This window comes from Lepidochelys kempii, chromosome 5, assembly GCF_965140265.1.
Source record: "Lepidochelys kempii isolate rLepKem1 chromosome 5, rLepKem1.hap2, whole genome shotgun sequence".
NCBI classification, from domain to species: domain Eukaryota; kingdom Metazoa; phylum Chordata; order Testudines; family Cheloniidae; genus Lepidochelys; species Lepidochelys kempii.
Window position 1 is genome coordinate 89,331,264 of NC_133260.1, and position 14,630 is coordinate 89,345,893.

General features: G+C 36.9%; 1 protein-coding gene across 2 annotated transcripts in view; it reads right to left on the minus strand.

The window, feature by feature from the left end:
- ERCC6L2 (ERCC excision repair 6 like 2) overlaps positions 1-14,630 on the minus strand; it is a 67,448-nt gene that overhangs the window by 3,406 nt on the left and 49,412 nt on the right. The window contains exons 12-15 of one of the 2 annotated variants that reach the window (XM_073344952.1): positions 11,456-11,527; positions 9,741-9,886; positions 2,250-2,345; positions 971-1,070 (exon numbers count right to left, since the gene is read on the minus strand). In XM_073344952.1, the coding sequence (XP_073201053.1) occupies positions 971-1,070; positions 2,250-2,345; positions 9,741-9,886; positions 11,456-11,527 (414 nt within the window). Of the gene's footprint in view, positions 1-970; positions 1,071-1,232; positions 1,428-2,249; positions 2,346-9,740; positions 9,887-11,455; positions 11,528-14,630 lie in introns of those variants that run through there. The other variant, XM_073344954.1, reaches the window with a different exon arrangement.

Genomic DNA, 14,630 nt, shown 5'->3' on the forward strand with positions numbered 1-14,630 from the left:
CATTTTCAATTAAGTAAAAGTAAACACTGGAGAAAAAATGAAGTGAGGAACTAGTGACTTTCTGCTGCTGTCTTAGGGATGGACACAATCCACACATGTGATTTCATTCCTCAAACTTTCTATTCAGAAAGTGTCACATGATAGGCACAACCCCTACTCTTGCCCCGATGATCTCAATAAACTGTCCTGAAACAAGACTGGGACAAGTTGAATTAGGAGAAGGGAAAACCTTTCTTACAAATTCTCATGACCCTGCCAGTCACCACAATCCATAGGAGGGAAGAGGAAGTCAGTGGGCTTCCTCAGAAGTATGATGCTATCAAGCAGCCATTACTGTCCAAGTTACTATACTGGCAATGGGGATTGCCCCACTTCAGCTCTCCTCCTCCTCCTCCCTCACTCAAAATGAGGAGCTGGAGAATCAAGGAGTTAACAGAAGAGCCTGGCTCTCACAAATAAGGTAGTGTTCAGAGTAATGGACACTTCTTAAGTCCATTTAGCCCAGCATTTCCCAAACTTTTGAAAAATAAGCCCCACCCTTCTGGAAAATGAAAATCAATCGCGCCCATCTTCAATCCCATCATGTGTTTAAATTTCAGTTTAATTTCTCGTACAGGCCCACCAATATTTAACTGAAATTTAAAACTTGCTCTTACATTTTTATTTTAAGGAATGACATTCAATATTGGCTGTCTCAGATCTTCATAAGAGATACTTAAATCTCCTTTCTCACATGCTTTGAGTGCTGAAATAAGTAACAACATTGGCACTTAAAGTACCATCACTGGCCTGAGTTAGCACCCACTGAAATAAACGGGGTAGTTCTTCCTTGTCAAGTGCATAAATTAACATTGCAAGTCATAAATCCAACATAGAGTCAACCTTGCTATAGGTCAGCTTTCACTCATTCAGACAGCTGGCTGAAAATAGTTATTGTTTTATATGTACCATGATACTGTGTGAACTTTACCTGTTTGTAAACCTGCCGTAAGTACATCATCTCCTCCACTGTCCCCAATGAGATCAATCTAAACACTTTCACATCTCTGCACTGGCCAATCCTATAGGCTCTGCAAAGACAAAGTAATTTTGAAGAATGCTAGGTTATTAGCCAACGAGTTCCTTTGGGGATAAGTAAAATCCTAATTCCAATAAAAGGGAAATATTGTAAACTTAAAATAGAACTTCCCTAAAAGACAAGTTTAGAAATTAAATGTTTTTACCCAGCTCACATTTTCTCTCTTTATGGCCCTCACTTCAGAAACCACAGAAGAGATTTACTGAATGTCAAGACATCAGAGCATTGTGACCTTCACAGAGGTGGTAGCGTGAAAGTCTAGTCTTGCAAGGACACACATTTCTGCAACATCATAACATTTTTCCATTTGTGGAGTGTGAAGGGGAGAAAGATGTCTTCCTGGAGGTATCTAAAAATAGACTCTCCATATTGTTAGAAATTACAAAATAATGGAGGAGCTTAAAAGCTAAAATATAAAATAGGATGGAACAAAGAATGTATTTTTACTCATCAAAACTCAATTGCTTTATACATTTTAAAGACTCCTTGGGGTGTTTCCTTAGTTATCTAAAAGTATTTTCATGAGCTGTATGTGAAATGCTATTCTACGTTTAGAATGTCTAGGAGAAAACACTTATAAAATAAGAATCCTGCACATGTCACCACAGCAAGCTATCAGACATTAAACTGAATGCTGAAATGGGACATCTCTATATTACAGAGGTTTCAAAATAAGAACACAACTATTTTTCTTCAGGGATTCTCTGTTTCTCAACATCACTCTTGAGCTGGATCACTAACTGTGTATTTTTTGTTTATATTCTCTACTTTTAAACAGGCTAGCAGTGATTGTTCCAGGTTCAGGAAAAATGCCATCAGGCTATATGTCCACTTATTTTTTTAAAACAAAACTATCATAACAACAGCTTTGTCCTATGCCTCTCTCTTCCAATGATGTCACAACTTGAAAAGTAGGAAATAAAAAAAGTTACAATTCAGAGGTAAAGGAGCTGTGGAAATTCTCACTGACTTTTTAAACAGTATGCAGAGTACATTAATGCTAAAAAAAAATTATTAACAGGCATTTCTAATCTAGTCTGATGTGGCCAAAATCAGATTGTGTCTAAGAATATCCTATTCTCTCGGAAAATTTGCATAAGAAAATCTATTTCCAAAATGAAAAAACAAAAAGAGCACTATGTCTACCTAAATTTTAAAATTGAGATTATACCTGTCAATGGCTTGAAGATCATTTGCTGGATTCCATGTTGGATCAAACAACAGAACGACATTGGCTCCAACAAAATTGAGACCCAATCCACCAGCCCTTTAACAAAAATGAGTTAGTTCTTAGACTGCAAGAAAAGGAGTTAGGTACCACCATTTTTTAACTCAAATTAAAAGATTTCTAGCTCTGGATTTATTTAACCAAAATTAGGCTTACTAGTGGTAGGCTCACATTTTTTCTTATTCCAAACATAATTAAACAGCATTATACCAACGTCGGTAGCAATGGGCTGGCGCTTTATTTACAAAACACAACAATAACATAATAAACTAACAATCATGATTATTGTAGAAAATCACAATACCTTAAATTGCAGGCAGACTCTATAACCTGCCCAACTACAAACAGCTGCTTTCACCTTGATAACAGAAGTGCTGCCCGACTACCTGCTGCATCCCCTTGACACTCAAAGTGAACAATATGAACCAAATCCTCAGCTGGTGTAAATCTACATAGCTCCATTTACTTCAACAGATCTATGTCAATTCTAGCCATATGAGACAGCCAGAAGAGACTTTATGTAAAGAGAGACTTACTACAGAGTTTGTACCAGTTTTGTTTCTTGAATCACAGGGAGATGGATTTTGGCAGTACTTGCTACATGACTTACACCAAAACAAGGTGTAGTTTGTAATGCCTCTCCCAGCTATTCTTAGTGCAGCAGTCCTGGCAGGATAAACAAGTACTAGAGTGCAGTGGTGCCTGTTTCTGAATAAAACTATTGAGAGGGCTAAGTAAGAGCACAGAAAAGTGAATGATAAGAGAAAACATCACTCGTTTGTGATGCAGTCCTTCTAGTTTCAGAGTAGTAGCCGTGTTAGTCTATAACCGCAAAAAGAAAAGGAGTACTTGTGGCACCTTAGCGACTAACAAATTTATTTGAGCATAAGCTTTCGTGAGCTACAGCTCACTTCATCGGATGCACAATATCTGTGAAGGTCAGTATAAGAAAGTCCTATTACATATGTATATATTGGACTTTTGGGGAACAGTTAGGCTCAATGTGTTGGTTGCATCTTCCAGAACACCTTAACTACTCCAAAATGCTGTTCAGACAACAAAGGTCCCAATACAGCAAACCCATTAAGCATGTGCTTAATTTTAAGCAATTGAACAATTCCCCTATTGAAGCTAAAAGGATTACTCACTTTCTTAAAGTTGGACATATGCTGAAGCGGTTTACTGGAGTGGGGCCAAAGAGAGGAGTAGTCAAGTTGCAGGACTGGTTCTTGGAAATATCTTTAGTACCTGTTTAGCCACATTCCTCCTAATCCCCCCAAAAAAGAGATGAAAATTTCTGGAAAGTGTCTGGAAACAAAGTGCTTGTATCCAATGCGCTAGTATCTGAGAGATTGTTTGAGGTGGGCTTTGATTTCAAACATGCCATTTTTGATTTTGGGTTGTTTTTTTTTTCAGATCCAGAAAGCACATTCGGCACATCCTGTGTATGATGTGAACAGACAGCTGGTAGTCAATAAGACTGAATCTAGCGGAAATGCTAAGGGGTTTCAAGAATCTCTCTCTAACAGTATCCCTTGCTGGGGATATAGACGGTAGATATAGAGTTTAAATAATTAGAAGTAGCACCAGTTAATCAAGTGAGAGTGAGGTAACATATGTATGTATGGCAGACTGGTCATCACAATTTGAGTGGATACCATTCTTAACTGATGAGTGTCTTTTTCTTGATGAGATCTATCCCCTCCATAAGGTTTATAGTGGTATCTTATGGTCAATGATGGTTTCTCCAAAGAATTTAGAAGAAAGTGGCAGCAAGCCACTACATGTTCTCAATGAGACACCCCCAAAATATGGAAAAAGTTTATTCAAGTTTTTTTTAAAAGTGTATATTTTAAATAATTTATTTTGGATTCTATTAAGCTAGTTTAAGGTGGTTGGAAAGGGTTGAGTTACCCCCATTAATTCATTTCCTTATTTAGAAAAAAGAAATTCATGGGAACCACCACCTTATGGTCTTTGTGGAATCCTTGTTAATATAAATAAAGTTGTGGCCTTTTCCTTCCAAATGTGGTGTAGTGCTGGGTTAATTAAATTTAGAAAAGGAGAGGATGTGGGACCTTGCCAACGTTAACAGAGGTTTCCAGAAGATGAGCATTCTCAAAGTTTGAAATACTGAATAAAAATCTGTTTGTTTTTTTTTTGTTTTTTTTTTGTTTTGTTTTTTTACAATCCTCCACTGTATTTTGGAATATTTTTTATTAGAGGGGATGGAATTCAGCTGCTCTTACCAAACCCTGCAGTCAGACCAAAATATAAGTCAACATGTTTTTCCAACTGGTTTCTAATAAAAAAATCCAAATATTTGAAACCTGAAATATGAAGTATATTTCAGATTTCATTAGTGGAAACAACAGACTGAGTATGAGGAAAGACAAGATCAAACAGGATGTTTAAAAAAAATTGAAGGGGCAAAAGTTTTATAAAATTATTAGGTATGCTACAATGTTTCAGAACACAAGGCCCCTATGACTCCTTCATAAACACAATGTACCTAGAAATGAGTTGGTGCATTATAAATAAATAATTAAAAACGGGTAATATTCTAAGTGTCATTTAAGCAGGTAATGTTTAAATCACACTGAATTATAAGAGAACTCATGGCTCAGATGGTTCAGCCTGCTACATCACTTCTGTTAAGGAGTTTGCAACATTGCCTTATAATAAACCATTATTTTTCAAGAGTTCATGGTATTGTAGGACTGCACATTGGATCTGACTAATGGTCTATTTACTTTTGTATCCTGTCTCTGTGCTCAGTACCATAATCTTCAGAAGTTAGAAAACAACATGCCAGAGGGAAGTTTCTATGGAGGCAGTTAGTAATTAGTTCTATTCACAGAATTGTGTGATCCTAAACTTCGTGTCTCAAAATCACTTTGTTGCTGGGAGTTCCACAAACAAGATTATATAGTACATAAAAAATTCTTTTGTAATTTTAAAATTTGTCATCTTTTAATTGGATGCTTCTTTTTACTTGAAAGGGCAAATACTGTAAGAGCACCTGACCAACCGAATAATTTTACACACTTCTATCTTGTGTGCTATTATTTGTCTAATATCAAAAGTTTAATAGGAGAGATTTAAATATTAGAACTATTTACATCTTTAATGATTAGTCATCTCATTGCCTCGCTCTGGATTTTTTTCTTCCCCTCTTGCTACTTCCTTTTTGAGATGAGTGACCAGAATTGTACACAACCAGAATTGTATACACTACTGAAGGTAAGGACAAACCAACAATATATAATATAACTTTATAATAGTTTCATTATTCTTCTCTGTCCCTTCCTTTATACAACCTAACATCTTTTTTTGCTTTTGAACTGCTGATGCACACTTTACAATATTTTCTTAAGTTTATATACACTTAATTTAGAAGCCACTAATAGGTGAGATTAGTTAAAATTCTTTCTAGTGCATATTACATTACAATTTATCTCATCTCCCATCATTGCCTAATTTTCTGGCTTCATATCTGGATTAATACTCCACTTAAATAAAGGGAATCTCATGGCTCTAATAGCTACTATTTCAGGTCTGTGTGCAGACTCAGGAAGACATCATTGCACTGGTTCACATTAGAAAAGGTTATTTTCATTACCAAAAGGATAAGAAAATTGCATTTTAAAAGAAATTTTATTCTGAAAAAAATATTAGAAATACCAAAAATCTACAGAGAAGCCCAAAGTCTGCACTGGTACGCATACATTTGCATGTAGTGCGTTTCCAGTTGATCTACTGAACCTTTTCAGGCTTTGTAGGGATGCAAACAGAAGTTACAACCTTCTTGAGACATTGCTTTCAGATATCATGGCACTTGCAAGCAGCACTGCCAAGACCACTGATATACAAATCCTTCACTTCTATCTCCTTGGAATTTTCAAGCTCTGCAGGAGGAGATTGATGCAGTAAGCATCACATATGCAGGACTCAAAGAGATAAAAAACCTGAAGATCATGACTGTTATATGATCCACTAGCCAATCATGTGTGAATTACATGAGGCTCTGTCCAATTCACAGCACTGCTTGCTAAATATGTGAGCTCTAAAATGTAGGTCTAAAGATTATCGTGTCAACTTTACTTCAAAAGTTTATAAGATCTGAGAGTCTTCAAAAGAATGACTCAGGATGTTTTAGTTCAACCAGCCTGGATGCAAACATGCTAAATTAAAATGTGGCCTTACAGAAGTTTAAAGTAATGAGGCATGTCTGTAAGAACATGCAGAATACTGGAATTTATATTAACTATTTTTGGTATGTTTATATATCTAGGTATTTTACATGACCCTCATTACTCTAGTATCTGAGGGCCCCCCATTACTAAAAAAATGACAATGTTCTCTCTCTTCCTTAGCTGTCATCAAGAAGCAGATTTAGGTTATTTTTTTTAAATGAATGGATTTCTGAGCACATGGAGATTAGCGTGGGAAAGACAAGGTAGAGCATTGGATTTAATATTTGGCTCTGAAGGAGGGGATATTAGCAATTTTTATGTCTTCCAGCATGATATATTGGAACTTTGGAACAGCGCTGCCCAATGTCCAAGTGCTGTAGTTCCCTCCCCTTAAACGAAGTTGCATCACAGATGTTACAAGCTCTGAAAGCTCTACCAGCTGAGTTTGTAACTCCTGCAAATCATAGCACTACTTCTCACGAGATTTACAACTTGAACTTGTTTGCTTCCAGAACCAGCAATAACTCTAAGCATTATGGACCACATTTATTCTTCTCCCAGGACAGATTCTTCTGCCAGCACAGGCTTAAGGAAAGAGATCTTTCTGTCATGGAGCTCTAAAAGTGACAACAGATAGTACATGGGAATATGTGCCATAAACCTTTTTCTTCCACAGAACGTACAAGTGTCTGTCCTTGTAATCTTTAACCATCTATAGCTACTGGTCTCCAGAAATTTATAAGATCAGTAGGAATCATCCATATTACTTATAACTTGTCCAAAAGATTTTTGAAAGTTAGAATATCCACAAGATTATGTTCAATACTAGTATCTAAAACAAATGTGAGGATTTAAGATCAAGTTGTTCTGGAGATATGCCTTTACAAATAAAGTTGTATTTATTGAAAAGCTGTTTTTGAAAGCCCCTTTTCTCAAAACCATATTATTCCATTAAAGTTTACGTTTCTAAAGGTACTTTTTGGCTAAAGGCTATGCAGGAGAAATTTCAGGCAGAATGGATTTATTTCTCCAGAACATAAGGTAGAATATAAATTTGGTAACGGTCACTGTTTTAAGAATGAAGTCATTATTACTGCTTCATCATTTAGTAATTGTATAGGCTGGTGCTTCTTCTTGAAGTTGTATATTGATTGTGCCACTGGAATAAAATGACAAAAAATAAAGCTACTGTATTGAGACATCACCCTTTGTTAGATGCATTTTTTCAGCCAAAATAAAGCATAAGTGGATTTGTCAGAAATTAACATTTGGCTCCTTGAAAGATGAGACTTTCAGAACATAGAAGTTGACTGCACAGAGCAGTCAGCCAAAAACTTTGCAAGAAACTATGGACAGAAAAGTATATTGCAATTCTGTCAATTTATGATGTGTTTAGAAATAAATAAGATACTGAAAAGTTCCATCAACCAGATGACTGCACAAAAGATCTTGGTTTGGTGTGCCTAAACTCTGATTTAGAGGAGACCAGAAACCCTCATGGAGTGCTACTAGGATATAGCACCTTCAGATTTCCAGAGGTTTACAAAAGACTCTTGTAGTCTCTTTGATTACTTTATCTCAGGAAAGAAGAAACACATTCATTTTTGTTGTACAATGTGTGTGTGTTGAACTACACTTTAAGAAATACAGAGTATACCATTTTGTTTCTCTTGGAACTTACACTATGCTGCATATTGTCCTAGGCATGTTTTTCACTAATTTACTCAGTGAAATGTAAGACATTGTATTCAGCTCTGTATAGATAGGATCATCATAAGTTAAGGTGGCTGGCATGAAGCAACACTGGCGGGCATGGCCTGCCTTACCACCTTTACTACTCAAAAGGGCAAGGGAGAAGAAACTACTAATGAAGCAAGACTCCATTTCCATTTAATTGAATTCTCTATGTCATAACACAGAATTTATGAGATTGTGGGGATGAAGCTAATCCTAAAGTGTTTCAAACAAATAAGGTTGACAGAACATTCACTATAAGTAGAAAGCCTTTCAGAACAGTACAGATACAGTAACTCCCAGAAGGAGTAGCCCTGTAAAAGATTGTTTTCATTTTAATTTTCTGTTCACCTAGAAGGACCAAAAACTGCTTATCATTTCTTATTCAAGAAGTCCCCTGAAATCACTGGCCAGATATTCTGATTCACTGAGGTTATGCTCAGCAAAGCAAGAGAACATCACTAGAGCCGTGATTCTCTGCTTATATACCAGACCCATGCAAGTTAGAGAAGCCTGAGGGCTGTTCTACTGTGTGCCAGCTGATAGTGGTCTTAAACGAGCTATGATGGTTGAGCACAGCCAGAATGTATCCTGCTCTGGCCTCTCCACATCTCTGCTCCCAACATGCACCCTGTGCTGGGACTGTGGAAAGAACAGCAAAGGAGACAGTTATACTGGCTCTATACCCACTGGAGTTTCCCAACAGCCAGGGACAAATAGGCAATATCTGCTCCCTTTGCACCACTGCCTGGGAGTAGTAATCAGCTTAGCTAAAAGATAAAGGATTATGTAACTAAATCAGAAAGCCATGAATGGGTTGATATACTATTTTAATAATTTTTGGCTGAACACGTACATCTCATTAGCCTATTCCAGTAGAATTCACTATTCATCATAAACTGATGAAAAGATCCCTTTCAGGCATATAGAATGTGTAAGATTTTATTGCTTGTTTGAGATAAGTGCTTTAAGGGACAAGTGTTAGGAAACTGGGCTCAAACTGCACATATAAAAAGCATTCATAGGTGTAAAATTTTACTGATAAAAATATGGCTTTCCGTATGGGTTCACTATGCACACATAAAATAACTCACATGCTATTGTTTTGCACACACAACTTAAGAGCCTAGTTTTTGAAAGTTTGTCTCTTAATGTGCACAGTAGAACAGAAATAAAGAATGCAGTGGTGCACTAGACTGTTAGGAACAATTTGTGGTTGCCCACTGCCCTTGGCTAGCCTGGGGATTTAAAACTATCACTCGCCAGGTTCAAATCTCAACGATCCCAGAAACGACAGGAGAGAGTGAAGAACAAAAATTAAGTGTTATGACCCATTTCTACTGTAGTAATCTTAACCCATAATGGATGCAGCTGACACCACAGTTTTGTAACAGCTGACAGTAACACCAGGCAAGATTGATCAAATTAATGCACAGTAACTTTACTACAAGCCTCTAAATACGTAGCTGAAGGCAGACACACAGTACAAATTAAATTCTCTTACATTGTAGAAACAAGGCAAATGTTAACATCTTGCATGCTATTGAACTCTCTCACTATCCTGACCCGGTCCTCTGACTTTGTATTTCCATCAAGTCTTTGGTAATCTAGCCCAGATGCCATACAGTATTGTTCCAGCACATCTAGCAACTGATAAAAAAAGATGGGGAGATAAGGCATTATTAGTATTTTTTAAAATAAGCACCATAACAACCACAAAGATTAGGTATCCTGAATATCATTTCTAATAGCCCACAGACCATTTGAGAATATAAACGTCTCTCTCTATTGGTATTTAACATCCTTATCCGCTTATTCTCTATGACACAATTGGTTTTGTACTGTGGCATTTAAAACCTTAATCTTTCACAGGTTTTTTAATTGAAAGCAACAAAAGATATAAAATTAAAGCAGAGATCTTGAACTGTCATTTACAGTAATCATCTATGTTGGCATGCAAAGTATTTAGTTAGATAATCCTGAGTTATAGTTTGCATCATTTCAGAAACCACACTAGTTACTAACAAGAATACCACATTTAAGGCTTTGGCTTCACTGCATTGTTAGCTTGATGGATACTTGAGTGTTGCTACTAACACATCTCCCAAAGCGTCTAGCTCAAGTTAAGTTGTTCATTACTCTCAAGCTAGCTGGCCCATTGGAGGCTGTGGGTTGATGCTTCAGTGGTGCTGATGCTTGATGCCAACGCAGTGGGGACTCCACTACTCTGTGCTGCTAATACAAATATTCTGTGTAGCTCACAAGTTGTGTTGCACGCGAGCTAGGCTAGTGAGTAGGGCCCTACCAAATTCACAGCCATGAAAAACGCATCATGGACTGTGAAATCTTGTCTTTTGTGTGCTTTTACCCTCTGCTGTACAGATTTCACAGGGGAGACCAGCATTTCTCAAATTGGGAGTCCTGAGCCAAAAGGGAGTTGCAGGGGGATCGCAAGGTTATTTTGGGGGTGGGGTGGTATTACCAACCTTACTTCTGCACTGCCTTCAGAGCTGGGTGGCCAGAGAGCAGCAGCTGATGACTAGGTGTCCAGCTCTGAAGGAAAGTAAGGGTGGCAAAGCCATACCATGCCACCCTTACTTTTGCGCTGCTGCCTTCAGAGCAGGGTTGCCAGAGAGTGGGAGCTACTGACTCGGGGTCCAGCTCTGCCTTCAGAGCTGGGCTCCCGGCCAGCAGCTGCCACTCTCCAGCTGCCCAGCTCTGAAGGCAGCACCGCCACCAGCAGCAGTGCATAAGTAAGGGTAGCAGTACTGCAAGCCCCCCTATAATAAAGGTGCGAAGACCCCCACCACCATTTTTGGGTCAGGACCCCTACAATTACAACACTGTGAAATTTCAGATTTAAACAGCTGAAATCATGCAAATTACTATTTTAAAAATCCTCTGACCATGAAATTGACCAAAATGGACCGTGAATTTGGTAAGGCCCTATTAATGAGTGGAGACAACTTCAGCTAAGACTCCAGTGAAGACAAGCCCAAAGAATAAAGGAGATTACTACATTTGTCCTTGCCACTGTCCTTGAGATAACTTATTGTTTCAAGATGTTTTCTTTAGTACTGCACATTGTCCATATCAACACTATTTCCCATAGTGCATGTGAGAAAGAAAATGTGGTTGAAAGCTGCTGCTGTCCCCTGTGCTTTATGCCTCAGGACTTATTGCTGAGGTCAGTCATAATGCAAGTCATATAGAGCTCACCTTGGTGGAAAAGGAGAAGAGAAGAACTTTATCTTTGTTTTTTCTGAAGTGATTTAAAAGCTGTTGAAGGACCTGGAAATGAACCACAGAGCAGCAATTAACTGACTTCATCCCAAGTACACCTTATATATACACACACTTACATTTTCTAACTTTAAAAAGAGTAAGCTGTAGTTTTGGTCTGTATTTCATACTATTTTCTAAGGAAAACGGGCACTAATGAGAGGCTTTGCAAGCCTAATATAGTTTCCTAGTATCATAAATGTCACTACAATAAAAGGAGATTCTAAATAAACACACACACACACACACTGTTAATAAACTCCTTCTCTGAACACATTCTGAAAGGGCAGTTTTAAAGTATCACACTAACAGAAGTTAAGTTCTAAAGGAGCTATTTGTACCTTTCAAGTTGCCTTTTAACAGAAGTTAGTCTACAAAGCTGTAACAAATACTACCTATCTACTGTTCTACCCTGGGTTTGGGTTTTTTGTTTTTAATTAATGAATCCGTACATCCACTCTGAACAGAGCTAACCTTATTTAGTTTGCTGCACTACCTCGGAGTTCAAAACTTTTTGGAACTTGTCTTCTTAAAATAATCAGTCAGATGTATGCCCCTCCCTACTCCCCCTCTTTTCTGTTGCTTTGTTTACTGTAGGCCTCAGCTTCCCAGACTCTGCACAGACCTTGAAATGCCAATAATCCGCCCACACACAATGTTCTTCTGGTAGGGAAGCAAATAATCCAGAGCCTTGCGTATAACAGTGATACAGTTATTTTCAAAAGAAGCATGTCCACATCTGGCAATGGCAGTTCAAGAGTACCATGCAGAAGCAATACACAAAGGGGAAAAGGAATTTTCTGCACCATGTCTGGAGCCTTCTCCCACTGGGCAATAAATATTTAAATTATTTTATTTATTCGGTGATAACTACTTAAACTGTTACATCTACACAAATTTCACTAAAAGTGTAACCACTCAAATAACAGAGGAATGCTTGTATTAATTTTACAGTTCTGGATAAAATCTTGAACACAAAATACTAATATCACAGTCATAACATTTTCTGTATTGTAGTGTCATTCAATTACTGGGTAAATAAGAGACACAAATCATATAAAGTTGCATGTTTTCCATCTGTAACTATAATTTGTAAGTTGTACAATGGACCAAATGAGCTTTATTTTACTCAAAAAGTGTAAAATATACTGTGTTAAACGTCCTACATTTGTATTTCATGTAATTGCATTAAGAAAGGACAGAAAAATTAGCAGCATGTTTAAGCTGTAAAAGGAGTTTGTCTCCTGTAATATTATTATTAGAGTAATAAATATGGTCACGTAATTAATTCTCTATAGGAGATAGTGCAAACAAATACACCCAGTTTGTTTAAATAAAGTGAATCAATGTCATGTCTGCTTGGATTTTAGGTATTCTGGAATATAATAGCACTAACTCTGACAAACAAAGAAAATTAAATGGTTTTGTGCTGAAGAGAAACAAAGTATATGTTCCTACACTGGAATACTATCCTAAAAGGTAGGTGTTTTGAAAAACACAAACTGGGTGAGCATACTCAAGCAAAAACATAATGTTACAATTAAAATATGGTTTTTCAATATGGTGAGCATGGATTTAACTCCCATCAGGATTATTAGAAGTCCTGCAGTGAAATCACTTTACACCATATTGATATTTACCTCTTAGATTTCAACTACAATTTATATTGTGTACAGCTGTCAATGCCGCTTTTGATGTTTTAAAGATAGAATCACAGGATCATAGGACTGGAAGGGACCTCATGAAGTCATCTAGTCCAGTCCCCTGCATTCATGGCAGGAATAAGTAAAACACGGGCTTTTATAATTCATCCCTCAACCAGGCCTAATTTTTTGTTTATATTTACATGGTACTCCCGCAGAGATACTTGCATTTTCCTACTTAAATAATGAAGAAAATAAGAAGCCAGTAAAATCAATCTCTTAATCAGACGTGTATACTCCCAGGAGACATAAACAGAAGCTTTCAAAAAGTTGCAACTAATAAAAGTATTACAAAAGAAGTTCTAAAACTACATTTTATTTCTAACAGCCAGGTATTTAATATAATTTTTTATTTAAAAGTCATATACACAGTGAATATTGGTAGACCCAAAATTTGAGGAAAATTGAAGGAGTAATCGGACAAGTGAAGGTTTTGGCCCATGTGATTATGGGACAACTATTGGGTGACTCAGAGAGCTGTGTAACCATTCTGTTTCACCACTCCTGCTCCCCCCTCCAAAAAGTCAATGATATTGTAGAATAATGCTCAAGAGCATGCAGTCTACAAGCACGGTACTTCAAAAGTGACGAGTCATTTGTCTTTTCATTACACAATTCTCACTTCACAACTGAGGTGTACTGGATTCTCACAACAATGCATATTGTCAGGCATTATTTCTTGCATGTTCAACTACACCAAATCTAAACAAATGCTTTTGTATTACATTTATTGACAAAACAGTCTGAAGTGAAAACAGAATGCTATTAAAAAGGGGAGGGGGAGGGAGACTATTGAACAACCACACATGCAAGCAAACACCTTCCACCTCTTGTTATTATACTACAAGAAAATCTTTAATAGCTACATTTCTGCAAGTTTTATAACATTTGGTCAAATTTATTTCCCCACTGATATGTTAATTTTGTCTCATTACTGATTTTAAAAAAGTGTTTATAAAATATCTTCCAATTCTTAATTAATGGTGACCTCTCTCTGTGCATTTTTTAGGCTTCCCAAGAGACCAGAGATCCCCTGGATACCTTTTCTCTCATAATAAAAGTCCATCAGTATAGTAGATTTATAGTTCTTTTCAGAATGCAACACATACGGGACAATCAGAGAGAATAATCTGATCAAGAAGCAAGTTCACAATATTATTTGAAGCAGCCTTGTCAAAACAATTTATCTCAAAATACTGTACATTTGAGGTCTAGAAGAACAGGAAGTATAGGTCTAATTTGTTATGATTATTCAGTTCACAGACAAAAGCTATCATCCAGGATCACATATTCAGAAAATTTCTTGAACCTATTCAGAATAGAAAACAGATTAGCTAATCTGTTCTCAAAAAGATTACCTTTCAATGAAGTCTCCACTATTTTAAAAATATAGTACACCAGACATTAAA